Source organism: Apis cerana, linkage group LG14 (genome assembly GCF_029169275.1).
Source record: "Apis cerana isolate GH-2021 linkage group LG14, AcerK_1.0, whole genome shotgun sequence".
Taxonomy (NCBI): domain Eukaryota; kingdom Metazoa; phylum Arthropoda; class Insecta; order Hymenoptera; family Apidae; genus Apis; species Apis cerana.
The window spans coordinates 9,198,718-9,225,734 of record NC_083865.1 but is presented as its reverse complement, the minus strand read 5'-3'; the positions used below and the strand labels follow the sequence as shown (position 1 = coordinate 9,225,734).

The window sequence follows — 27,017 nt, the reverse complement described above, 5'->3', positions numbered from 1 at the left end:
TTTTTTCATTAAATATTCAAATTTCATTTTAATTTGTTTAAATATTTTATAAAAATATTTATTATGTTTTATAAATAATTTCATTATATCAGATATAAAATGACTCACGTTGTTCAATGTCCGAATAATTTCAAATTTAAACTAATGATAATTTGTATGAAAAGAAAAAGAGAGAAAAAAGATAAAAACAGTTAAAATTGCTCATTTTATCTAAAGCAAAAGAAAGTACAAAAATTTTTAATGCAATGTTATTCCACATTTTAAAATGTGAAAAATGGAAAATAATGTAAAATGACATTATTTCAATAAAAAGATATCGACTCGTTTTAGTGTTTCATTCCCGAATAGATTTTTATATAAAAAAATTATATTCCTCATGTACAGTATCAAACACACGCATCCAATGGTAGTAAACATTGATCGTAACAAATCATTAACGCATTACTTTTTTATTTAAGTTTCAATGAAGCTGCATCTGTGGTATCACAACAATGCCCTTGCAATAAGATGCCCCCCAAAATAATCTGTCAACATTGCTTAAAAATCCTTCGATACAATTACAGCTTCGATCTCGTTTTATACGTTTATAAAAACGAATCGTACCAACCGTAAGAAAGGGCAAACGCAGTTGTACATTTTGGTCCTTTGCCCAGCGATCTTCTGTGTCTGTTGTATCGACATGTTTGCGCAAAACAGACGATTTTATATGTGATAAAAAAAGACAAAAAGTAAAAGGAGAGAATTAAGAACAAACGTTGATTTTTAATATATTTAGAAAATCGAGTAAAAAAAGAATTAAAAAAAGAAAGCAAACGTGCTTACAACAAACACAGTACGTACAATACTTTTTTGACTTAGCTAGGCGGTAGGCGCAAGAATAAGAGACGTCGAGTAATCGCAATTCTCGCTCTGTTTTTTTTTTTATTTTTCTATCTTTCTTTTCCCCTAAAGATTCATTGATGAATCGTTGACAGAATCACGTGCATGTGTACAAAGTATGGTCTCAAAATTAAAAGAAGAAAAAAAGTAAAAGAAAAAAGTCGTCTATAAAAGAACTTTTAACAAATTACATAAAAATTCAATAAATAGTTTAGAAATGTTTAACAGATATCTTATCATTACATGATATAAAAAAAGAAAAAAAGAGATTTCTTTTTAAAAGATTCTCGTTGAAAAAAAAAAGAAATAAAAATGAGGATAGATGAAATTTTTGAATCAGAGAAATAATACATAAAAAGATACAAAATATCTTTGCAAAATTACACCCGTAATATCAATGGAGTATTTAGAGGTACACCTGTCATGGGTGATTCTTCTCTTATCGTGCTTCACGTTAAAATTATAAATTAAAAAAATATCCCAACAATTTCATATATAGGATATACGACTCATTACAAATACTACATTAAAAAAGAATATATATATGTATATGTGTATATATATATATATATATATATATATATATATATATATATACACACACATACATATATATATATATATATTAAAACACAGGCAAAGTGAATTTAGCAAGTCGATTGTACGAAAGATAAATGTTCGAATAACGAAGAGAAGAAATATCCGACAATTCTGAAATATTTGAGACCGAACTTGGACGACGCGACGTCTCTTTATGGTGCATTCGTGGGCGCTGGACGTCGCCCCGTTCAAGCCACCGCTTACACTAATTACTATTCAACAATTCAAAATACTTATAATGATACACACAACCATGAATAATCTCAACAGCTGCTGGCCTTAGCCCGAACTAACTTATTATCGTATATTCGTGGATACAAAAGTAATTCATTTTCTTCTTTATATCTTTTTTTTGTCATCGTTTCGTTATCACTCTATTGCTATATCATCGCGTATTTAATAACATACATAAGTGCATAAATATGCTAACGACTTTTTTGTTTTAAGTTAGTTTCCGGCCGTCAGAGCTCCGCAACGCTCTTATACATAACGCTGGTTCATCAGATCGTGCATTAGAATTCGACATTAATTATTTCTCTTTTTCTATCTCTTTGTTGCTTCTTTCATTCGAAATTGTTTCTTTCTTCGCTCGGTTCGCATTATATGGTTGTATACAAAATATTGTAATCAGGGCACTCACAATTATCAGTCGCATGCGTTTTCTCTTTCTCTTTTCTTTTCTTTCTTCTTCTTTTTATTCCTCGAACAATAATTATTAAAAATTATAAATCGCGATACATTTTTTCGTTCTATATCGTCTTTCTTCCTTTTATTTTCAATCACTTGTTTTTGAAATGAAAAAAGAAAAAGGAAAAGAAAAAGAAAACGCATCTCTCCATTCATCATCCACTGCCTTTACAATAATTCTTTCTCGGCTTCACGTACGATTAACTCACCAATCCGTGTCTCACGTTTTAATTTATATCCGTTTATTAATATTATTACGCTCGATATAAAAATAATACTCAGTCGATTAGTACAGATTTAATACTCAGTGTAAGAACTGGGGAAGGGGTCTTGGCGCTTCCAGTTTTTACCATGTTTTTTTCTCTTTTTTTTCTTTTTTTTTTTTTTTTTTTTAAATTCTTTTTACAATGTTTTTACGATTTACGCCTCTGTTATCATTTTTTGTCTCTCCACCGTTTAATATATCGTGTATACGTATTCATTAAGTTACGTACAATGTAAATGTACGTCATGTGTGTATAATGTGTGTAATGCGTAATAAACGCGTATTTAATGGGTATGTGTATTTATGTATGTGACTTAGGATTTCTACCGAGGAACCCGGCGAAATCAAAAGATTCACGGTCGCGCAGACGGACGGAACAAAGCTGCGAGTTAATAATTAATTATTCCTCGACTCAAATCGTAGAGGTATCGACGATTTACCTCTTTTATTATTATTATTATTTTTTTTTTCTTCATATCATCCCGCGAAAACCCCTTCTCTCTTTGTCATGTACAATTATGCATTCTTCGTCTCGTTTTTTTTTTTGTTTCTTGTCCTCGAGACTTTCGTATACATTTGTTCATCGTGGACACGAGATGCTTCGTAACCACGATTCTAAAAGAAAAAAGAAAAAAAAAAAAAGAAAAAAGAAAAAAAAAAAAAGAAAAAAAAACAGTCTTCTTCTTATCGTACGAAGATTTGCTCGTGGTAACGAAGCACCTCGGACTGACCTTGTCTACTTTCGACCCATAGCTTTAACTCCACTCCATTGTACATATCCGGGATTACATCGCCGGTAATTAAATTATAAAATCGCCATTTACTTTCTTTTTCTCTCTCCCTCTCTCCCTCTCTTTCTTTTTTCTTTTTGTACCCGTTTAACAAGCGATTAAAAATCGAAGAAATATAAATTCGTAGAGGCACGTTTCGCAAGCTGAAGAGAAAAGCTGATGGATCGAAAGTGAAAACGATTTTCGTTACAATAAATGTATCTATACTCGCGTGCACGTGAGCATCTGTATTCAACGAAATCTCCAGGTGAAGGCACCTAAAGCATTGACCGTCCGCATCTCGTACCGCATTAAAACCGAGTGTATCTCGCAGAAAAGGAGGGAATGACCATACGCGCAGTGCCTGATCATTACTAACTAACGTATGTTTGTATTGTTTTATTTCTCTTTTTTTTTTACAAAAAAAGAAGAAAAAAAAAAAAAGAAAAGAAAAGAAAAGAAAAAAAGAGCGAAACTCGTATAAAGTAATGTAAGAAACAATAAATTAAGCCAGTCGTTGCCAAAAAATATGTCTTACGTAAACGTTGGTGCAAAAAACGGTGAATACAATAAATTATAGTTTAAATAATTATTCAGGGAAGGATTGTTTGTGTAAAAATAGACGTACAAAACAGGGACGAAGGAAGAAGGGGGGAGGGGAATGGGGGAAATGGGTAATGGGATATGGGAGGGATTCGAAAGGGAAGATAACTAAATAATTTAATAATTAAGTAAGACAAATCTCGCCATCGGGGATTCTTTTAAGTAGTGTGGTTAAAACTCTTAACAGCTAAAGTCAAACGCGTAGAATACTGATACATAAAAAAAAAAAAAATCTATAAGAAGCCTCAGCTTTTTTTTCTTTCGTTCATTATTATTAAAAAAACGAACTTTGTCAAGTGGCGGTCTTGCAACTAAATCTTATTTAAAAAAAAAAAATTTTAACGTTTAAATCAAATCGATATCAATAATATTTATATATATTTATATATATATATATAATAGCAATACTCGATTTCTCGATTCTAATAATTATAAAAAATATCTTCTAGTTTCAGAATTAGTAGAGAGCTCAAACCTAATTCTACTTACGCATCTACGATGGTAATAATAATAATAATAATAATTATAATTATAATAATAATAATAATAATAATAATAATTAAAAAAAAATATATAAGGATAGTTATGCTTTTCTGTTATTTAACAAGCTACCACGAGCTAAATATTTATAACTGAGAGAAAAAAAAATGCCTAACGAAGTAACTGTCCATTGCTTTCATTTTCTTTTATCAATGTTATTTCATAAATAAGTTCATTCTCTTCACGTATGGTACATTTAAAAATGGTATTCTACAATCTTCTGTCAATAGAATTTAAAAACTGGCAATCTATAGCTTGACTGAGAGAAGTCAAGTTTTATGTACTTTATCAACTGATTAATTTTCAATTTCATCCCCTAGTTAAGATGTTAAGCCTAAATGTGTATCACGTATCTTTTAAATAAGTATATTTTCTTAAAACAGAATATTTTTTTTAACTATACATAGTCACAAGTTAAAATTATGCATTATATCTGGAAAAAAGATAATTAAATTTTGAATATTTTGATATTTACAAATTTGTTATACATGTAAATGTAAATTAAATATAAAACATAGTCATTTGTCGAGACTTATTTAAAAGATATGTTACCTGTTTGGAAAACAGGAAGTATATCAAATACGTACTAAATGGAAGGATCGTTTCGACGTACAAGAAAAAAGTTAAGCAATCTGTTATTTGGATCGCAATTATGTAAAACTTCTTCATAGTTTATGCCTCTTTCTCAAATAAATGGTGTTATCAATGTAAAGATACCATTTTTTTCAATGCTATTCATATTTATAAAATTCATATTATAAAATGAAAACAGGTAGCTAAAAAATAATTACTGTTTGCTCTTTTTGTTATGCGTTCTATTATTCATTAATAAAAATATTGAATGAAAATGTAAATATAATATTAATGTTTTAATTATAATATGCTTAAAAGAAATATTTTTTTATTACGATATTGAAAATAAGGAATAGCATTGATCGATGGTATCGTTTATACTCGTATATAAGTGTAAGAAAGAATGTATTTATGCAATATGTGTATGAGTGAAAGTGTAAAATGTGTGTATCGCGCTTGTACGCGCGCGTGTATATATATTTATACGAGTGTGTTTATAAGGCTCCTTTGATAACGACTAAAACTAAGTTGCTCCATTAATTACTGTAAGTGAATTTAAAAATTCTATAAAGCGGTAGTACGCTAAGAGGTATCACTGATAAGAAAAGCTGTAAGAAGAGAAAGAAAAATAAAGAAGAAATATGTAAATGCTGTATATGAAGTTGTAAAAGAGAAAGATAAAATGTTAATTTTTATCGCATGCCCTTAACTATACTCTATGTTACATAGACTAAATCTATTTTTGGCAAAGTTGTTTAGGTATATAATGTTAGATATAACGATACATGAGTAGATGCACTGGCCATCGTATTATGTGGTATTTAGGATTGCTTAATACCTGTTTATTAATGTGTGATCTGTACATTCTGGAAAAAAGAGATCAGTGATAACCCTTAGAAAGAAACGAATAATTTTGTTTATCTACACCAAAATATTTCTAATTTTCTTCTTTTCTTTTTTTGAATAATATAAAAAAGAAATAAAATAAAGTGAATAGAGTTAAGGAAGAAATTTGAAAAGAGATTATGTGAATGTATCTACAGCAATTATGGAGCAATAAAATTTGTTATTTTTAACGTCCGGCATATAAATGAATGTTATCTAAATATTAGTTCCTGAAATTCTTGTATGTTTAAATTGTCGTCGAGAGAGCACGCAAACGAGTATTGTATGACGACAATCTATCCTACGTACCATCGCGTTTTTTATTGCTTTCGGGGTCTTAGCTTATATGGTGGTGTGCTGCTTTGTCTATTAAGTACAAATTATTGATGACTGTATGAACAATCAAATAGCTTTCCAACACATAGAAAAAAAGGAGGGAAAACAAAATACATAAATGATAGAAAGAGTATTTAAATGTGTTTATACCGGCAGTCTCGTGCTCACGTAAAAAAGTAATCTACATCATAAATTAAAATTGTATCTGTAAGTAAATTATCTGCACTTTTTACTGCGATAAGAACTAAAAAGGGAAGAGAAAGGAGACAAATTGTTGAAAGGCCACTAGAGTATGATGTTAAAAATTATACTAGTAAAAATGTAATTTGACAAAGCTCAAATTACCGAGAACATATTATTTTCCGTTTATGATTCTAACTTTTTGATATATATGATATATATTTTTTTTAATAAACATTTGTCACATCGTGCAACCGTTTTCTGTTCCATTAATATTTTCCTTTTTTCCAGTTTTAATTAAGCAAATAATAAATTTTCATTCGTTATTAAAATCAATTGAAAAATAGATTTTATTCACTAGTTAAATTCGGTTGGGACGTTTTTTAATTTAAATATTACGCAAAACAAAAGATTACTTGCAATTGTAACATCACTGACAGCTAAAAGCCCGTGGAACAAAACGGTTAAATTTTGTTCACTAATCTTTTAGCGACAAATCATTTTTTTTTTGTTTCTTCTTTATTTCTAAACCTTTCCGAACAGTAATCTAGCACCGTTCTAAAAACTTTCACTGGTGATTGACTTTCTTATATCACTAAGAAAACAGACAACGACCACCATTCCTTTTAATGCGTAAAATACGTGCGACACCGAAAGAACAATTTGCGCGTGTATGTACAACGATCGCCCGTCGCTCTCTATAGCTGCAAGCGTAGAAAATTTTGTATAAAAATATTCTTCGTATTCGTGTATATATATGTACATATTTTGAATAACCACGTAATTAATACTGCGTATTTAATATCATCGTTCCTTCGTGCGCTCTGCACCACGGGCTTGGTAGCTCAAGGGATAAATACACATCCCAATATTCTACCATCTCAAAATTCTCAAGACCGTGGAAAAGAGAAAAAGAGAAAAAAGGAGAGTCCAAAAAGAGGATCATGGACGACAGAGGCAGAAAAGAGAAGGAGAATAATCTCGTCTTTTACACCCTGTGTATCACCGGACAGGCTATTCTGTCTAGAGATTCTTTGTTATGTATATATATATATATGTATGTATATATATACCTATAGCAACGTCGTTCTAAAGCTGGTCAAAATGATTTCAGTGTGCTTCTTCGGATAATGACGTCGCAACTAAGTTTAATGGTACATCCGAGACGTTCTCTGCATCTCCTTCTTCTGTTTCTTCTATGTCCGTAGATAAATGACATTGTTCTCGTCCTTCTGCTTTCACATGCTATTATATATGAATATTAAAAGTTATTATTTACAAATTCATAATAACAAAATAACATCAATTAATATTGTTAAACATTGTTATTTACTTACATGCATCATGTAACTAGGTAAAGGAAGAGAATAATTAAGTTGAGCGGTAGGAGCTGGTGGATGAGCACCAGGTATACGTGGTGGTGTTAAGGCTGCCATCATTAAATGAGGCTGAATTTGTCGCCGAAGGGCTGCTAACATGTCTGCACTTTCTGCATCCATCTGTTCCGATTGTGGTACCAAAATTGAATCACCTTTCTCTGAAAAAAAAAAAAAAAAATTTCAACTTTATAATATAAAAATAATAAAATCAAAATATTTAAATGTTTTTATTAAATTATTTTTATGATTATGAAATAGATATAAAACTTACTTCTATGCCTTGTTGGTTTTTCACCTTTAGGTCTACGTCTACGCGTATGTATCGTATCCCTTCGCATGGTAACTGGACGATTTACTCCATGAAGTTTGTAATAAAGTCCGCAAGCATTACAAACCATTTCTCCCTTCATATTTCTTCTCCAAATAGTTGTAGTCATAGTGCCGCAATTTGTGCAAGACATATCAACCTTTTTCGCTATGTTACCACTATGTTGATCAAATTGTTGTTTTTGGTCCTCTACCTATGATGGCAAAATCAAACGTAATGTTTTATTTTGACGTCATAGGTTTCGTAACACCGATCGTACCTTCCCCTTCATTTTATTTGACCATGTTGTAAAATCTTGTGCTTGTTCTTCATTAGATTCATGTTGATAATTAACGACATCTGGACTCATGGGAGCTTTGCTAGGATAACTTTGTTTTCTACGACCCTTGGTTTCCTTTCGACCAACACTGGCAGGGCTAGACGGATTACTGTCCACAGACGTACCCTAAATAATTTAAAAAAATCATTCTATCTTTATTATTGTTACATTTAAATCCATTCTGCAATTATTTCAACAGTGATTTTTATTCAATTACAAAAAATATTAATAGCTAAAAATTCTTTTAAAAAACAGATAGTTTATTGAAGAGCTAATTCTTTGTAAGTATTTATTATTAAGACAAAAAGCTAACAAAATAAAAAATAGTACAAAGAATAGTAAAATCCTATTTTTTATTATAGAAGAAATTGGAGAATTCCTCACGCGGAACAATACACGTTTAAAAATCTATAGAAACCTAACTTATCTGAACATCTGTTAACAGCGGGTTGACATGGTGGACTTAATGCTTATAGCTATCACAAAGAACTTCTCAGTTATCTATTATCTACAAGGCCTACCACGTTTCTCTTACCTGCAAGCAGATGGGACTTGAATAGTCCCAAAGGGATCCCTTGACACCTAAGGGTCACCTGACCTGTCTTCTTTTCTATACCTGCAGTTCTTTTCTGGTATTTGCTTTGAACAAACTGCAAGGACTTTCCATGGAAGAACTTTTATTTGCACGAAGATCAGGGTCAAAGGAGTATGAACATAAAAGAGAGTACAGATTTTCCGTTTTTCCATAAATCTCAGAATTTTGTTTGGAAGATACAACTTCGAAAAAAGAGTCAACTTTTACTACTGTTTCTATATTAACATTATATATTTTATTAATATTCAATTGTGATTTATCTCAAATACATTTAGAAAATCCTAAAGGGGAATTCAGAGAAATTCCTAATGATATTTTAGAACGCCCTCATCTCATCAAATACTGATAAAGATTTCAATTTAAATATTATTTTAAAATATACAAACCTTATTTTCTATACACGACACATTAGTACGGTTGCCGAGTAGGGAACAGTCGGGTATAGTGCGTTCAATTGTTGTTCCTTGAGTATCTCTGTAAAACCTAATTTGTGGTGATATTCTGTCAGAATCAATTGCAGTAATACCAATTTGCCTATTGTTGATTAAAGAACGCAACAAATTAGTTGCTTCACCAGTGAATCCATTATTTAATTTGTCACCATTTGTCCTGGTAATCTCTAAACTCCTATTGCTACATGAAAAATGAAAACAAACATTATATTCAAATAATATACATATAATAATAAAAATACAAAAAATAATATAAATCTAATAATTAATCAAATATACTGTTATCTTTAGAAGAAATGACTTATTACAAACAAATTTTTTAAAAATTAAAACTTTATTTTACATATATTAAACAAATAAAATTATATCACTAATCATTTGATTAATTTTATAAAAAAATAATATAAATTAACAATAAAAAATAAACAATAAAAAAACAATAAAAGATTGAAATTGTATAAATAAATACAAATAGAAAAACAATGATATATGACTATTAATAACTATTTACTGTTTACTTTATTAATATTATACTCAATAAATTTTTTTTTGAAAAATTTTTAAATGTAAAAAAAAATGTATAGAAAATTTTATACTTACTTTGCTAATGCTTGCCATAACTTTGTTGTTTCCTGATCAATATTTGTATCTGAACAATTGCTTTCTGGTGTATCCATTCTATTCACTGGACTATGATTAGGGGTACTTGTTTTTGATTCTTCATAATTTGTTTCTACTTTCATTCTCTTATTAATGGTCATATCATAACCATTTTCTTCCCCCTCAGTATCCTGCTCATCCCGATCTTCTATTTCTAATCTATCTGGATCAGAACTATTTGAACATGTATCATCTTCTGGTTCACACTTAATGTTATCATGCTCAGGCATGTCATTGGTGCACAACTCCAAATGATGTGTTTGAGTCTGAGGTATAACGTTTTGATTAATGCTGGCCGGAGAGTTAGGCTCCTCATTGAACAATGTTTTGTTCAATTGGAGAAATGACTGTAGCGGACTTAATCCTGCTACTTTGGCAGTGGAGAAAGATTTTTTCTAAAACAAAACAAATTATTGTAAGTTTAAAATAAAAAATATAAAATTTTTAAAAATAAGCATAAATTACTAACATAACAGAAAAAAAAATTATATTTAAATTTCATTTTTATTAACATTTTAATAAATAAACATTCATTGATGTTTGTATAAATTATCATAAAAAATTATATATAATATTTTGATATTTGTACCTTGTACCTGTTTAGAATATATTCATAAGAAAATAATTAGTTATGCGCATTTTTTTTCTATTCTGTAATCATTATCAAATTGATAAGGTCAAAGTTGGCTGCATTAAAAGAAACCTTGAAGTATCTTATATAATTACTGATATATCAGGGCAGAGAAGCAAATAAATATCATCCTGTATGTATTAAACATGTGTTTAGAATATATGGAATATACATGTATTGAAGCACATTCTTATCTACAATCACATGTTGCACATTTTCAATTGCATCATTACTTAGAATGAAATGACTGATCATTGATGTTACTGTGTTAAATTAATTCTAGCTCTTTAACCAGAAAATGATATGATTCATATTGTATGACCTACGTCAACAAATTCTAATATATCTTTTTTCATTGCATTTGAAAAAAATATTTAATGATTACCTGATCATCATGTGATGATAACTGCTTGGCATAATCCAGGTACTGTTTGAGTATGACATCAGATTTGTGTGACACTTCACGGAAGTTGTGCAGTACATCCAATTTATACACACACCGGTGACAAATAATTGGTGGTAAAGAATCCCCATCTTTTACCTGAATAAAATGTAATTACATCATTGCATTTTCGATTACTTAATACATCATTTTTTACACTTATAATATTAATTTTATTGAAATAACTTTATATTATATTTATTTATTATTATAGATATTTCTTAAACAAAAGTCATAACACTGACAATGAAATACAATATTATTCATTATATGTTAAATTATATTTTCTTATCAATTATTTAAACTTGATTTCCGTTATTAAAATAAAGATAGACTTCTTTATAATACAAATAAAAAAAATAGAGAAATGCAAAATTCATTCTAATCTCTTAAAATAAAAATTTGAGATAAATAATATTAAAAACGAATAATTTTTTTAAGTAGGTTGGACGGAAGCAGAGCTTTCTTTCAAAGAAGAGAGTGTACCGTCTATGAGAACAAATAATAAATTATGAAGAGAAAAGAGAAATATATATAATATAGTCAAATGTGACAGCGACTCGTGGAATCCGCGTGTGAAACCTGATAACAGGCCGTCTAAATAAGGAGCTGCTCCCCTCTCCGTGAGGTCTGTACAAGCGAGGAGTACAGCTTATCACTGCCATTTTAAATCCCCCGTGAGTCGGCTTATCTCGCGGACACATCTCTTGCCAAACTTTCTCCCGTGGCACGCGCACACATACACGCACTCTTGAGATAGTAAGAGAAATAGAGATAGAAGATGATATAGACAGAGACAAACGAAAGCGAGACGAAGAAAGAGAGATAGGATTGCGTGTAAAAGAGAGGGAGACACATTCACATTCAGAGAACCACAGATGGTCGCGTCTGATTTATCTTCGTCTCGGCACGAGGACCCGGTGAAAACTCCTGACGAGACTCACCGTAATCGAGAGGCACGTTAATATCTTATCGGCGAAGTTTCGCTGGGCGCCTTCCTCTTCGAATATGGACAATTTGACACCGTCCGACGATAAACAAAGGCGACACAGCTCGTAGAACTTGGGCGGTACATCGAACATAATTGTGAGCTCCGGCTACGTTGCGCCTTGCGTAAAGCGCGAGTCATCAAGAGGTAGACTCTTTTCTTGGTCGACGTACTATCTTTCTCCACTGCCACTACGCGTTTAGCGACGAGGAAGGGTACGCGATCACTTATCACAGTCACCGCCGCGGCTCATTGTCAGCGGCACAGTACACACGGTCATACAGTTATACTTGTATATAGAGTGGAGACTATAAAGAAATGAATGTTTCTTCAACTTTCTTTTTACAATCCTGCTCACTAGGAGGCGTTGATAATCATTTCTATCTTCAAGATTAGTGAAGAATCGGGTTCACAATCAAATGCTACGCCATCTTCTGTCTTTTTTCGTTTGGACTATCTGATTTTTACATGGCAGTTTATAATTTAAATTTTTTGAAATATATAATTAATATATAAAGAATAAGTATAAATATATAATTATTATTATTTATATTATATAATTCATTAATTCTATTACCTTTTTGGCATTATTTTAACTTCTTTTATCCTAACAATTGATATTTATTCTAATTTTTAGATTGTTTTCTTTTTTTATGCAACAAATATTTTTTTTATTGTTTTTTTGTGCACTTTGTAAAAAATTGTATTGTAAAATTGTAAATTTTTAATACAGAAATATATAATATATGATAACTAAGAATGGTTATAATCAAAACTAAAAATAATAAATAATCTAATAAAATTGTTATAATATAATATTTATATATATATCTTCTTGTTTTTTTTTATAAAAAATTCAAAAATTAATTTTCAAAAAAGATATCATTAGTAAAAAATTTAATCAATGTTAAATTATTTTATTTATGGTGGAAATAATTGACAATTCTTTCAATGCCATATATTGTCATTGATCAAAGATCAGTAATTAAATCGATAGAAGAAACGAGTTTCTTATCACGTGTCATTTTACTAGGAATTTCATTACATCGAATAAGTAGCCCAACCCATAAATAAATCAGGCAAACGGGGAGAATGACTAACGCAAGATTACGCGATCCATCGACCACTTTCGGCCCACGCTATTTTATCACATCTCTAATCCGATCTTCGTACATATAAGGTTGTGATACGGCAATCAATAGATTCTAAGTTTTATGTTACGAATTCATTTTGATAAATATAATGTAAAAATATAATAAATTTTCTAAAGGATTACAATTTTAAAAAACAATCAATTTTTCTATTTTTTTTAATTAATTTATATCTTTATATATGTATCAACATATATTTTTATTATTATTATTGCATATAACAATATTTACACTAATGTACAACACACATTTTTTTTAAATGTATGAGCAAATCACATATATCAGATGAAGAATTAAATTATCTTTTTCTTTCTCTCTCTTTTTTACATTTTTAAACATTTTTAAACACATACACATACTTTAGAGAGCTAAAACTTAATTTAATTTTTTCTAAATCTTATAGTTTTAAAATAAATTTTAAAAATAAAGTTTGCAGCATATATCATTTCTTTTTTTTCTTTTTTTAATATTTTTAATAGTACTATTTTTATTTCTCAGTTGCAGTATTAAACATCATGAATATTAATTAAAGATGAGTAATTCTGTATGTACACTCCCTCTATAACCATGATGCATTGAAAAAAAATAGTCTTATCAATGACTTACTATCTTTACTTGAATAGCAGGTATAAATATTTTTTTCTTGCAAAATTGTTATAAAAATTTAAATAAAAAATTATGAATGTACATTTTTTACAAGAATATGATAAAAATTGTATATGATGTTATAATTTTTTGCACCATTTGATAGGGAATGTCTTGTATTAAAGTCATTTAAATATTTTTGTTATTTTTGCAAGTATATATTACAGAATATTTCTTTATAAATTATGATACTTATTTGTATATGATATATATAATTCAACTGAATATATTTTACATTTGTAAAATAAAATGATTTCTGAGGTATGTATTGTACATTTAGTACAATGTCATAAAAGAATTTAAATAAAATAATATTCATTGTAATATATCTATCTGTAAATCGATATCACAATTCGTTTTTAATATTTTTCTCAAAAACATTTTGTTCTTGAAAAAGATTTTCTACTTGACTATTATTACTATTTATTTTGCTATCTAATTCAAATGATCTAATATTTTTATAATATTTTCTATATTTTTTTCTAATTAGTTTTACTTTATGTTGCTCCTCTTTGAGATCAATAGTAGAACCTAATATTAAATGTATATCTTTAATGTGTGCCAATTTTAGTAAAATAATTTTTTTTTTATTTCTAGCACTTATTCTTCCTAATAGACTAATATGCCTTATTAATTTTCGATAATCTCGAAGTAGTTGTTGAATAATATCTAAACACAGCCAACGAGTTCGAGCGATGCATGCATCTGGAATCACACCAGCGGCTCCAGATTGACAAATATTTATAAGCGCTTCAATATGCGAATCTCCATCCAAATTCGCTAAGATAAAATTTATAAGATTCGGAATAGTAATTGGCAGAGAAAACGGATATACCGTACTATCCTCTTTTCTAAAATGAACAAGATAAGAAAACTGTTATGGAATACAATTATGAATATTATAACAATTATAATTACCTTTTAGCAGGAAAGAAAAGAATAGACGGGAATCGATTCATGTTATATTCCCATGGTAAATCATTATTATCACCATCTACTCTTACGAATAAAAGATGATCCATTTTATGTAAATAATGAGCTACTGTCAAATATACATAAAATATTGCACTACAAAATGCACAATAAGGAGAATGGTACATTACAACCACATCCTGAAAAATCAATTTACAATATTATTCTTTAACTTCATAATAAATTTGTCTTTTTCTTTCCAATTTACCTTTGTTGAATCTAAAATAGTATTAAGGAAAGTTTCAGTTGTTAATTCTGGTATGCACACATTTTGTACATCTTTTGTTTTACAATTAATTTTGGACTTAAACTTTTGAACAAAACGTCTCGAATTATTAGAACGTAATGTACGTTGTAAAAAAGCTTGGGTATAATTATTTATAAATTGTATAAGTGTATATCGACTAAAATCCTCCTGCATGACATATTGACTTTCATGCTAAAAAAGAAATTTTGAATTAATATAGAATTAATAATATAATTCTATAATAATTTAAGAATTAATAATATAATTCTATAATAATTTAAGAATTAATAATATATCTAATATAAAAATATATTCAAGTACTTACAGCAACATCTAATATAACAATAGCAGTTTTATCCTTCTTTTTTAAAAGATCTATGCCAAGAGCTTCCGCGAAATAATAATAATGTAAACTATCAATTGCTATTAATGTTAATGTTTTGTTAGTTTTACATACTGATTTCGTTAAATTTATATTCGGATGTTCAAGTTTATCTCGCGGAAATATAGGTTGATGATATTTGTTTCCAGTTATCCATTTTTTACAGTTGAATTTTAAGTGTGCTTCTTTTATTGCATCCGCAGATTGTACGTCCTCTTCTTTTGTGATAAATGCCGATATTTTGTACTTTTGACTGCAAAAATAAATAATAATCAAATATTAATCAATATTAATAAAAAAATAATTTCAATAAAAATTTTAATAAAACTACCTTTTGGTTTTAAATCTTTCTTCATATTTTACCGTTATATGATTTTGATTACAACAAATTTCACGTTTTTGTTGTAAATTTTGCATAACTAAAAATTTAAAAATATCTGAACTTTTACAAACATGATTAAGTTTTTTAGAAGTAAGTTTACAAATAGATGTTTCCATTTCTGCATTATCTAATATTTTCTTTTTACACAAAAAACATTTATTCATTATGACATTAACACAACAACTATCATTAATCCATTTTTGAATCGAAATATTGTTGGTGGATTCATTTGTTTGATTTTTCATTTCTTTCAAATATTTTGCACATTGTTTATTTCGCTCCAAATGTTTTGCAATAGCAACACGTCGTTTAAAACTAAGACGTTCAATTATCTCTTTAGCTAAGATATTATCTGCGCAATTATAATACTGCAGTCCAATTTCTCTGATCTAGAGAATCAATTTAATTCTTATTTCATATCTTTCAAATTCCACAATTGGCTTTGAAATTTTACGCACCAGATTGTAATTATAATTTTCAGGATGCAAAGGATTACGAGGTGTGAAGAGAAAAAGTACAGGTCCTTCTCTCAAATATGGTGCTAATGTTAGTGCTTTTACTCCAGGAGGTTGCAGCCACAGAACTGGTTGATGAATAGAACTGCTTATCCAATTTAATATGTTTTCGGAAGTCCATTCAGAATCTTCTGGATACCTCTACACATTTGAATTCTCAAACTCATTTAATTGTGCTATATATGCAAATGTTTTTGCTTTATGTATCCAATATGTTTACCATTATACAATATAAAAATTTTTTTCATTTACTTACTAAAGAATCACTCCACATGAATAGATTTGCAGATGGAAATTTATAAATATTATAATCTATTTCACTAGATAATGCATTAGTAACAATGGCAAAAACCAGTTCTCTATTAGGATCCTCTTCTAATGTTCGTAGAGCAGCTTTATAAAATTCTTTATAACCTGGAGTTTTATCTAATCGAGTAAAATTAAAATATCCTACTACTACAGCCTGTAATCATAAAAAATAATTCTATTCTATATAAATGAAAATTTATTCTACAACTCAAAATATAAATTATTTATTTATACTTACATCATAATTAACACGCAAATTCATTAATTGTTCTTTATCTGTTACTCTAATAATGGGATTCATAATTGTATTAAGAAATTTTATCATATATGGCCATGTACGTATACCTCTATATTCTATACCAGAATCTCTTGAAGGATAAAGCATTAATACTGGATAACTTTGTATTTTATTATATTGAGCTCTACATTCTGAGCTCGGATGCCAACAATTAATGGCAGCAAAAAAAATCTATAAATTAATAAAAATATATTATTTTACAGGATAATTTCATTATCTAATATTTTATAATCTAACAAGCAATTATAGATTTAATTGTATTTAATACCTGTGAATGATAATATTGAGCAACCATTTCAAATTCTTGTCGTATAGTTTGACTTTCAGCATCCCATGGAGCATAATACATAACAAAACTGAAATCTGCTTCTGTAACTCTTTCTATCATAGCTCCTAAATGTCCTTTATAAAAATCTAAGACAACTGAGCTTTGATTAAAAAATGGTTTAGCTAATGGAGGTTTTGATACTTTGGGAGAACTGCAACAAAATAATGGTTGTATAATAAAATACATGTAATAATGATGCATACAATATCTTATTAGTTAAAAACAAATACAATTTATTTTTATTTATAAAACTGTATTTTTTAAATTATAGAACACCTGTTATAATGTTAAAAAAATCATATTATAATGAAAAAATAATATCGTATTTAATATTGATAAATTTTATATTTAAAAGTTGTTATAACCTAAAACTTACGAACTATGTAGAGCAGCTAGAGTCGTAAAGATAATCGCAAGGAAAAATCGAATAATTTTTCTAGCGTATGAAAACATTTTGCTTGCCAATCTTTCTTCTATCGCGATCTTCTGATACGACTCTTTGGCCACGTCGTTACTTCCTGAGTCCGGTGTAGTCGTGTGCGAGTTATCACCATTTCTCGTGTTTGATTCAAGCTCTTCCTTCAACATTATCCGTTAAACGAAAATAAAATTAAAGAGAGAAAAATACCGTACATTAAAGCTTCGTCACACACTCGTTATTTACTTCGATGCTGTCTGTCCACTATCGCTTATTTAATTAAAATTAATTAGCCGGGATTTTCACAGATTTCTATCGAGTCACCTGTATTTTTGCAAACCGGAAACAGCTGACTGCTTGTCAACATATCATCAATACATGATTTGAAAGAATAACATCGATATATTTATATATATAGTTGAAAGAAAGGAAATAGAAATAATATTTTATGATATTTTTCAATATTTATTTGAAGCATTAATTTCAATTATTATGAAAAAAATTGAAAATATATAGATAGAATATAGATAAAAATTTAAAAAATTACAAATAATTTTTGATGTGTGTTAATATAAATTTATGAAAAATATTTCTTTTTTTATTTTATTGAATAATATATAATTTATAATTAGTGAAAAAGTTAAATGCTATGATGAAAAATCTATTAATATTTTTACCAGACAGACTTTACGAAGAAAAAGCTGGATACATGTTTGGTAAAGTAGTATATGATGATAGTACAGAAGTTAAAAAATTTTATATCATTGGAGTATGTAAAATAAATAATTTTGAAACAATGAAATATGCCAATATAATTGGATATTATTCTGGTACAGAAGATAAACAAGAACATATGGATAAAAAATATTTAGATTGGCTTTATATATGTTTGAATCCTATATCTTCTAAAAACAATATTTACGATTATATTCTAAAAAGTATTATTCTAAACAATAAAGAAATTTCTATTTTAGATTGTCATATAGTTATTATAATATATGATCAATTAGTTTTTAAAGAAACAGAATTATTTGATCAAAGAGCAATATATGGAGATCACTTTTATGAGTTAATGAAAATTATACAAGACAAACAAGTTGAAAAAGAAATACAGAAAAAAGAAAAATATATTTATATAAAAGAAATAATATTTGTGTATCATATGTTCTTATATTTTTATCCAGTTCTTTTTCTTAATAAAATAACTAATAAATTATTACCAATCTTAAAATATTCTTTTCTTGGCTTACATGTTAATGGATGGTTAGAAAATGCAAAATGGATGTTGATCACTATAATAAAAAACAAAAAGTTCACATTGAAGACTGGTAACTATATTTTTGCAGTGATAATAGATATGTTGTTAGGAATTTCTATATTACAATTATTGTTATATTACTTTGAATATACTTCTCCTTCTCAGATACTTTTGAACAATGCAGAGGTAAATTAGAAATCTACACAAAAAATAATATTAAATTGATGACAAATGTAATATTTTAGAATGCAAATATTTTACAGAAAGTAGTAACCTTCTTAAAAGATTTAATTAATTGGTTAATGGGTGTACCAGCTGGTTTGAAATTAAATCATGCTTTAAACAATATGCTTGGAAAATTTTTTTTATATCATATACATATGTGGTGGACATTTTTAATATTTATGAAACCTGTAATGGATTTCACATTTGAAGTATTAGTACTGTTTGGAAGACTTGGTATTACATTTCAAATAGCAATAGCAGCTGATCTTCTAGCACTTGTCAGTTTTCATGCATATTGTATTTATGTATATGCAGCAAGGTATTCCAAAATAAGTTATAAATATTGCAAAAATATAATTTGTATATAATATATTGTATAAATATAATAACTTAATTTTTTATTTAGGCTTTTTAATATTCAATTAAAAGGTATTACTGCTTTGTTTCGATTATTTTTGGGTAAAAAGAAGAATCCATTAAGAGAAAGAATTGATTCTTGTCAATATCAGCCTGATCAACTTTTTGTAGGAACTTTATTATTTACTATTTTATTGTTTCTGATGCCAACAACTTGGGTTTATTATGTAGTTTTTACAATGGTATATAATAATTATTTCATAATATAATTTTTATTATATAATATATTTTTATTATATTTATAATTCAATAATTAATAAATTTATTTTATAGTTAAGATTAGCATTAATTAGCTTTGGAGGTTTATTAACAAGAATGAAATTTTATCTTCAAGTTATGCCTGTATATGCTTTTTTTAAATGGTTGTTCCATTCTTATAGTACTTGCGGTAAGTAAATTTAATACTAATTTATTATTGAATTATTTATGTATCATATGATTGTTTCAGGTACTGTTAATATTAAAATACATTCACATAGAACTGAAAGACCAATAATATTAATAATGACATTAGTAATAGCATCATGGAATTATACATGGAGCAAATGTATACCAGATACAATTATTTATCATCCACCTATAGAATGGAATAAAATAATAAATAATATAATATGGGGTGAATTATTATATCCATTATAATGAATAAATTTTAATTATTTATTTAAAGTTCTATTTAATTGGGAAATACATTTTATATTTATGAAATATAAATAATCTACTTCATTTCTTCTAATTTTATTTCTAATTATTTTCTAATTTTAGAAATTTACATTCCTTTATTCCTTTTATTTTCCATATATTTGTCTTAAAATTTCTGGTGGTATATTCTTTGCCATAGCTTCATCAATATCATTTTCTTCTCTCAAAATACAAAAGTATATTAAAAAGATAGCAAAACATGTCATTACAACTGTTTCTTGATATCGTGGAGCATCTTTCGATGTTCTTTCAGAAAAAAATTTTGATGCTTTAGATGTTGAAAATTTTATAGGCTTTCTTCTTTTAATATTATTTTCAATTTCATCATTTTTAATTGTTTCATTTCTTTTAGAAGTGATACTAAATCTTAAGGTAGAACACATTTGAGGAAAAACATATCTAAAATAATATAGCAATTTTTCTATCAAAATTTCAAAATAAATATAAATATAAATATTAATAATAATATAAACATTAAAGTAAATGAAATAAGAAGAATAGAAAATGAAATAAGAAATAAAAAATAAGATAAAGAAATAATTTTTTTATTTCCTAATTTTTTCTAACCTTCTACAATAATTTAAAAATGAGTATGAAAAAAAACATATTATGTAATTAAAAATATACCTTTTTTCTAATAATGTTTTTTTGCTCCTGAGTTCTAAGATATTTTTAATCCATTTTATACGCATCATTTTCTACAAACATTAAAAATTATTCAGTTTTAATTTCTAGAAAGAAGGTTCGAATATTATTTCTATCAACTGTCATATAAATATTATATTTATTACTTTTTTTTTTTATTAAATTTATGTTTGTAAAGGACAAATTTCAGGTATTGAAATTTTTATAATTCTTTTTGATATTCTTATATTATTCTATGCTATATACTTTGTACAAAGAGTACAAGTAAGAGTACGATATTGCGATATTAAATGCAGTTATCGTACGCAGTTTCGAACGCAGTTATTTTCTTATATTATATTATTTAATCTTTAGTAAATATCTTTAATATTTTCTTCCTTCAAAAGATATTAATATACTATAAATACACATTAAATGTTGCAGCATCATAAATTCAAAATTATATTCATATATAAAACATATCATTGATTTATATAATATCATGGGAATCGATAGTACATCAAAATTAGAGGTTAAGAGTTTAAAATTGCAAAAACGAACGAAGAAAATAAATAAATCAGAAGGTAAATAATTAATAAATCTTATTTAAATTTCATCATTATAATTTTACATGTATGGTTATGATATAAATTTAATTCAAAATTTTTTATAAAAAAAATTCATTAATTTTTAATTTATTATTTACAGAAATTACAACTGAAATAAATAATATTGATATCTCAGAATATGATATTAATCAAAAAAAAGAAATGAATAACCAGGCAGTAAAACATAAAAAACAAAAGGGAAAAAGAAAAATATCAAATACCATTAATAATAATGAAATAATTAAAGAAACAAAAATAATTGAAACAGAGGATAATTCTATTAAAATGAAAGAAAATCAAGATGAAGAAGAAATAAATAATAAGATAATACCACCAAAGAAGAAAGCAAAGTAAATAACTTCATATTTACATTATTATTTTAATTGTTTTAAATATTAAATTAAAAGTATTTTTGTTCATAGTATACATGTAATAAATGATGTAAATAACATAGAAGAACTTCATAAATGTAATGTAAAAACTTCAAAACAACCTTCTAAGAGACAGATAAAAAGAGAAAAGGCTGAGAAAAAAGAAAATGAAAAAAGAATGGCCAGTAAAACAGAAGCAATGAAAAAAGGACTTAATTATGTTTCAAAAGTACTTATATTTTTCAATAATGTTCAATTATTTATAATAATAATCAAATTATATATTTTTTTTATAATTTTATTTACAGTGGAAGTATGCAAGAACTGAATGGAAATTTGAAAAATTACGACAAATTTGGTTAATTGAGAATTTGTTAGATGAAATTTCTATACCAAATGATATTTTCCCAACAGTTTTAGAATATTTTGAAGGATGTAAAGGTATGGCTAGAGAACAACTTTTAAAGAAAGGTATGGATGTTATAAGAAAAGTAGAAGAAAATGAAGAAAATAAAAATAAGGTGGAATCTGTTGTTTATCAAAGAGCAAGAAGACTTCTACAAGCTTTGCCTACTGAAACATAATTAGTCTAAAGTTGTATTTAAAAATTATCAATTATTTGATAATTTTTATTGAATATTTTTTTTATATATTATTCAATATTGCTTTTTTATTAATGAAATAGATATATTAAATTTTTGTAAATATTTAAATAATTAAATTTATTTGACTATTACATGAAAAATAATTTATTTAACAATTTCCTATGTATATGAAATCTATAAAAATAAGAGATATATGTTATAATTAAAAACTTATATATTGCATTGTACATTTTTTACCATATAATATTATACAAATATCCCAATAACTACAAGTCATTTCATAAGAAAATTACAATTAAAATAGATTACATTATTCTGAATACTTATCTACAAATTGTTTAAGTTTATCTACATCCTGAAGACCAACAATTCTATCTAAAACCTTTCCATCTTTCATTGCAATTAGGACTGGAACGGATCCAACCTATATATAAAATTAACTTTTATTATTTTAAAATAAAAAATGTAGAATAAATAGTAATTTTAATTAAAGCTAAAAAATAACCTCATAATCCAATGCAAGATCACTATTCTCATCAATATCAACTTTTGCCAATAAAACTTTTCCTTGTTTTTCCGCAATTACAGATTCTATACGAGGAGTAAGCATGCGACAAGGATTGCACCATCTATAAGATAAATTATTCATAATGCATTTAATTATTGATCATTCAATAATTAAAATATATACATACGTTGCAAAAAAATCAACGATCACTGGCACTTTAGAATTTTTAACACGATTATTAAAGTCTTTTGGATCTTGAACTTTGAAAGTTGTTGAGATTGCTTGTTCTTGAGCCGGTGCATTTGCAAAAGCTCTGCTTCCTATAGCAGTGCGTATAATTCTCAAACCAATTCGCAACATTTTAATATTTGATTGATATAGTATTATCTATTATGTGTAATAAATTGTGTTATGTGTTAATAATTACGAATAAATTCTGAAACGCAATAATAATTTTTCAGTCCTAACCTAATTTCTTGATTGCAAAATATCGTACTATGTATAACATTAGGTTAGGTACAGAATAACCAACATTATATCATAAAAATAAATTCTCTATATCTTTTTTTTTATATGCATTTCATTTTCATAAATCAACTTTGAAACATTCCATTCAATAAACCAATTTATATTATATCTCATAAATCAATATATAATTATAATAATATAACAAAAATATATTATATTTAAATTTAAATAAAAATATAATTGATTAATTAAGAATAATATTTATGTTTTTTCTCTTGTAGAAAATTATTAGAAAAAATACATCTTCTTTCTTAACAAGATTGTTTACAAGAAGATACAAATTGTTTATATTATCTAGATATATATTTACATTATTATTTTTTTAAGAAACGAAATTTTGTAAATATCTTCTTACATGGAAGAAAAATGTAAAATATTTGCGATAATTTTAATTTAAGATAAAGCTTTGTTCTGTTTCATATTCTTCCTTTCTTTTTGAATGTATAAAAAATTTTAATATTTACGTATTATTATATATTATATATCATAAATTTTGTCACAAATAACATATTTTTTTTTCTTAAACATTTTTTACGTTGTTATTTATTTCTTTTAATAAACTATTTTATATGTTATATATCTTGACAATCTGAATCGGTCAATTATTTTATCAATAATTTTATCAATAATTTTATCAAGAATTTTTGTTTCGCATTAATCCTAATTATTTATTTATTATTTATATTCATTTACAATTCATGTATTTGTTCATTATTTACTATATATTTTATTTAAATATAAATTTGCTAAAAATATATAAATTTTTAGATATTAAATTATGGATATTTTATAAAAAATATCTTTAAATAATTAAAAATTAAAAAAGGAACTTTGATGATTAAGAGATTATTATTGGAAATTGAAATACTTTTTGAAAAGTTATAATAAATAAAAAAATAATTGTAAATTCAATTTAATTGTTAATAATATTTAACAAATTAACTTTTCAATATTAAAGAAATTAAACTTACTTATAAATTTATTCTTTTGTATAGTGCACAATATATTTTACATGTGATAATTATTGAAAATATTTTGTAATATTAATTTGTCTTAGCTTATCACATATATGTAATAATATTAAAATGTTCATTGCTATTTTATTCATTTTTGATTAATGATATAATATAATAAAAAATTAATTTTTTTTCTGATAAATATAACGTATTGTTTTAATAATTGAATTTTGATATTAAATTGAATAATTTAATAATTGAATTTCATGTCTGAATTTAATATTTTTTTATAAGCATAAAATATTAAATAAAATGTACAAAATATATGAATTTTCATATATAATATGATATAGCATGATCTTAAATTAATCTTAAAAAAAGATTGATAAAAAATTAATCTTAAAGTAGCGGTACCGATTGATACTTAATAACATTCTACGTTTTTGAATAGCGATTGAATCAAAGCTAAACCGTATTTTATGCGATTGTAACTGTCTTTCAGATTGTAATATATATTTACATATATTTTATCTTATACAAAGAGATCTTATATATCAATAAATTACTTTGTAAAAAGATTTCAAAATGTATACAGATAATTGTATAAAGATAGTTAAAATTATTTGCTAGTCTATTAAAAATAAAAATACAGTATGTCATTTAAAGAAAATTTAAAAATGATTTTGAAATATTATTTCTATTATACTTGATAAACTTATTTCTAATATATCACAATTCTATATTTTATAATTTCTAATAAATTTTTTTATATTTTTAAAAATAATTAAGATAATAAAAATGATTAAAATTATTAGTCTGTCTATTATATATTTCAAAGTTTTTATCAATTCGTTTATCGATTGATTTCATGTACAATTTTCATCTTAATTCCAGCGAATTAGATTTTCTTTAATATCTTCTCATCATCTAACATTGAATAATATTTATGCTTTAATCATATTCTCCAAAAATTATTACTTATAAAATATATGAACATATTATTTTTGAATTTTCTCAATATAAATTAGTTTGTAATTTTGAAAGATATCTTAATTATATATATCATATAAGATTTATTATTAATGCTAATAAAAATTAAATTTTAATTAATTAAAAATAATTTAGATTTTAGATTTTTTATATGCATATTATTGATTGAATTATAAGTAATTTTTATTTGGAAATTATTTTATTAGGGAAAGTTACGTTGAATGTTTAAATCAGAGTTTAGGATCACAAAAGATTGTATAGATCGCACGATATTCTTTTATATTATTATTAATATATATAATATATATAATATAATATATATATTAAATTAGATTGGATTAATTTTCTAACTTTTATTAAAAGATGATTCATTGTGGCAATTTTCTTGTAATTAGTAAAATGAAAATCTATTATGCAATATGTTTGTTCGTACTCTCTCAGGGGATATTTAGTAAAATAATAAATTTTCTCTGTGAAGAAATTTCTATTCATAAGAACAGTATGACAAGTAAATAATTGTTGTTCTTTTTCATATTGAAACGAAGTCGTTATGTACTTTCCATTATTTTGTAATTAATTTTAATAACTTGTTGTTTTAACAGATATATTTTCAAAGTGCATTGATGCAGTCTATGATAAAAAAATGAAAGTTTTTTGTCGATTCACTGAATTCTTTACAAACCTATAATTTTCCACTAGATCATAAAAACAGTTTTTAAATCATCGTCCATTTTACAAATAAAAACAAATCAATTAGAAGGAAGAAAGGATTATTAAAATTCATTCAATATTTATATTTTTATAATTTTATATAATTATAAAATGAAGGAAGTTGAAGTGTAAGAAATATAAAACATCGTTTAATTAAAACGAGATTCATTCATAAATGTAAGACAGATAGTTTTTTTTAAACAATCTAATCGACTTTTGTCTTCAAGGTCTTGGCTAGCTCGATTTTCAAATCGTTTTTCTATGTGATCATAATATTCCTAATCCTAGAAAAATATTTCTGCAAATAGTCTTACATATTTTGCCAAGTAACATTGACGTTCGTCTGTTTGCTTATTACGTAAAAGCATCATGCTATTTCCTTATATAGCAATGATGATTGTTACAGCAAAAATTTATATCATGATAATGTGACCTTCTTTAAAATGTATTAAGCCAAGGTGAGATGATTTTTTTTCATTTTTATTTTTTGCTGACGATTTTTTGTTTTCAAAATTTAATATATATATATATATAATTATTTTTTATCCTCTTTTTCTTTTTATTCTTTTTATCGAAATTTAAAAATGAATTATTTAATTTCGCAAATGTAATCTTTGAATATAGATTGAAATATTATTATACTGGATTGGTATTCATATTTCCTCGTCATTTAATCGAAATGAAATCTATTGTTGAATTGTCAGAAACAAGGGTCAGGATAAAAAATTCTGCGAAAAAAATAAAACATTGGAGGTTTT

General features: G+C 26.0%; 5 protein-coding genes and 1 long non-coding RNA gene across 8 annotated transcripts; 2 read left to right on the top strand and 4 right to left on the bottom strand.

The window, feature by feature from the left end:
- Window positions 1-324: 324 nt before the first annotated feature.
- Window positions 325-12,206, bottom strand: LOC107998757 (transcription factor stalky). The gene is made up of 8 exons (XM_017058192.3): window positions 12,069-12,206; window positions 11,068-11,223; window positions 9,992-10,446; window positions 9,326-9,572; window positions 8,285-8,470; window positions 7,969-8,218; window positions 7,656-7,855; window positions 325-7,563 (listed from the first exon to the last, which is right to left on the bottom strand). The coding sequence occupies exons 1-8, from the start codon at window positions 12,204-12,206 to the stop codon at window positions 7,429-7,431; spliced, it is 1,767 nt and encodes a 588-aa protein (XP_016913681.1). The 3' UTR covers window positions 325-7,428.
- On the top strand, window positions 11,104-13,403 carry LOC133667272 (uncharacterized). Of its 2 annotated transcripts, none has more exons than XR_009832602.1 (2): window positions 11,104-11,234; window positions 11,569-13,403. It is a non-coding gene; the product is annotated as an uncharacterized LOC133667272 (long non-coding RNA). The 2 variants fall into 2 exon arrangements; XR_009832601.1 differs by having other exon boundaries at window positions 11,129-11,234; window positions 11,566-13,403.
- Window positions 12,067-17,929, bottom strand: LOC107998735 (thioredoxin domain-containing protein 11). Its single transcript, XM_017058152.3, has 10 exons — window positions 17,718-17,929; window positions 17,282-17,492; window positions 16,954-17,184; window positions 16,663-16,869; window positions 16,350-16,547; window positions 15,841-16,280; window positions 15,453-15,762; window positions 15,089-15,319; window positions 14,827-15,020; window positions 12,067-14,759 (listed from the first exon to the last, which is right to left on the bottom strand). Exons 1-10 carry the CDS (start codon window positions 17,927-17,929, stop codon window positions 14,255-14,257), a joined length of 2,739 nt encoding a protein of 912 aa, XP_016913641.1. The 3' UTR covers window positions 12,067-14,254.
- Window positions 17,930-18,408: 479 nt separating this feature from the next.
- Window positions 18,409-22,697, top strand: LOC107998736 (uncharacterized). The gene is made up of 8 exons (XM_017058153.3): window positions 18,409-19,203; window positions 19,281-19,561; window positions 19,649-19,841; window positions 19,933-20,047; window positions 20,108-20,275; window positions 21,691-21,940; window positions 22,013-22,190; window positions 22,270-22,697. Exons 1-8 carry the CDS (start codon window positions 18,409-18,411, stop codon window positions 22,543-22,545), a joined length of 2,256 nt encoding a protein of 751 aa, XP_016913642.2. The 3' UTR covers window positions 22,546-22,697.
- LOC107998738 (uncharacterized) lies at window positions 20,296-21,499 on the bottom strand. Of its 2 annotated transcripts, XM_062084629.1 has the most exons (3): window positions 21,151-21,499; window positions 20,986-21,056; window positions 20,296-20,757 (listed from the first exon to the last, which is right to left on the bottom strand). In XM_062084629.1, exons 2-3 carry the CDS (start codon window positions 21,051-21,053, stop codon window positions 20,445-20,447), a joined length of 381 nt encoding a protein of 126 aa, XP_061940613.1. In that variant the 5' UTR covers window positions 21,054-21,056; window positions 21,151-21,499; the 3' UTR covers window positions 20,296-20,444. The 2 variants fall into 2 exon arrangements, with proteins under 2 accessions (XP_061940613.1, XP_016913645.1); XM_017058156.3 differs by having other exon boundaries at window positions 20,986-21,497.
- Window positions 22,657-23,795, bottom strand: LOC107998737 (thioredoxin, mitochondrial). Its single transcript, XM_017058155.2, has 3 exons — window positions 23,262-23,795; window positions 23,072-23,195; window positions 22,657-22,990 (listed from the first exon to the last, which is right to left on the bottom strand). Exons 1-3 carry the CDS (start codon window positions 23,432-23,434, stop codon window positions 22,877-22,879), a joined length of 411 nt encoding a protein of 136 aa, XP_016913644.1. The 5' UTR covers window positions 23,435-23,795; the 3' UTR covers window positions 22,657-22,876.
- Between the last annotated feature and the right edge of the window lie 3,222 nt (window positions 23,796-27,017).

Coding starts and splice junctions, on each gene's coding strand:
- LOC107998757 (XM_017058192.3), bottom strand. CDS start 12,206: ATGTTCGATGTACCGCCCAAGTTCTACGAGCTGTGTCGCCTTTGTTTA. Junction 9,573..9,991: donor TTATGGCAAGCATTAGCAAA/GTAAGTATAAAA, acceptor TTTTTCATGTAG/CAATAGGAGTTTAGAGATTA. Junction 8,471..9,325: donor TGTCGTGTATAGAAAATAAG/GTTTGTATATTT, acceptor TAAATTATTTAG/GGTACGTCTGTGGACAGTAA.
- LOC107998735 (XM_017058152.3), bottom strand. CDS start 17,929: ATGTTGAAGGAAGAGCTTGAATCAAACACGAGAAATGGTGATAACTCG. Junction 16,548..16,662: donor TCATGTGGAGTGATTCTTTA/GTAAGTAAATGA, acceptor TCAAATGTGTAG/AGGTATCCAGAAGATTCTGA. Junction 16,281..16,349: donor AAAATTATAATTACAATCTG/GTGCGTAAAATT, acceptor TTGATTCTCTAG/ATCAGAGAAATTGGACTGCA.
- LOC107998736 (XM_017058153.3), top strand. CDS start 18,409: ATGATGAAAAATCTATTAATATTTTTACCAGACAGACTTTACGAAGAA. Junction 19,204..19,280: donor TACTTTTGAACAATGCAGAG/GTAAATTAGAAA, acceptor AATATTTTACAG/AAAGTAGTAACCTTCTTAAA. Junction 19,562..19,648: donor ATTTATGTATATGCAGCAAG/GTATTCCAAAAT, acceptor TTTTTTATTTAG/GCTTTTTAATATTCAATTAA.
- LOC107998738 (XM_062084629.1), bottom strand. CDS start 21,053: ATGATGCGTATAAAATGGATTAAAAATATCTTAGAACTCAGGAGCAAA. Junction 20,758..20,985: donor AAAACATTATTAGAAAAAAG/GTATATTTTTAA, acceptor ATATTATTTTAG/ATATGTTTTTCCTCAAATGT.
- LOC107998737 (XM_017058155.2), bottom strand. CDS start 23,434: ATGTTGCGAATTGGTTTGAGAATTATACGCACTGCTATAGGAAGCAGA. Junction 23,196..23,261: donor ATCGTTGATTTTTTTGCAAC/GTATGTATATAT, acceptor TTTATCTTATAG/ATGGTGCAATCCTTGTCGCA. Junction 22,991..23,071: donor ATCTTGCATTGGATTATGAG/GTTATTTTTTAG, acceptor TTTTATATATAG/GTTGGATCCGTTCCAGTCCT.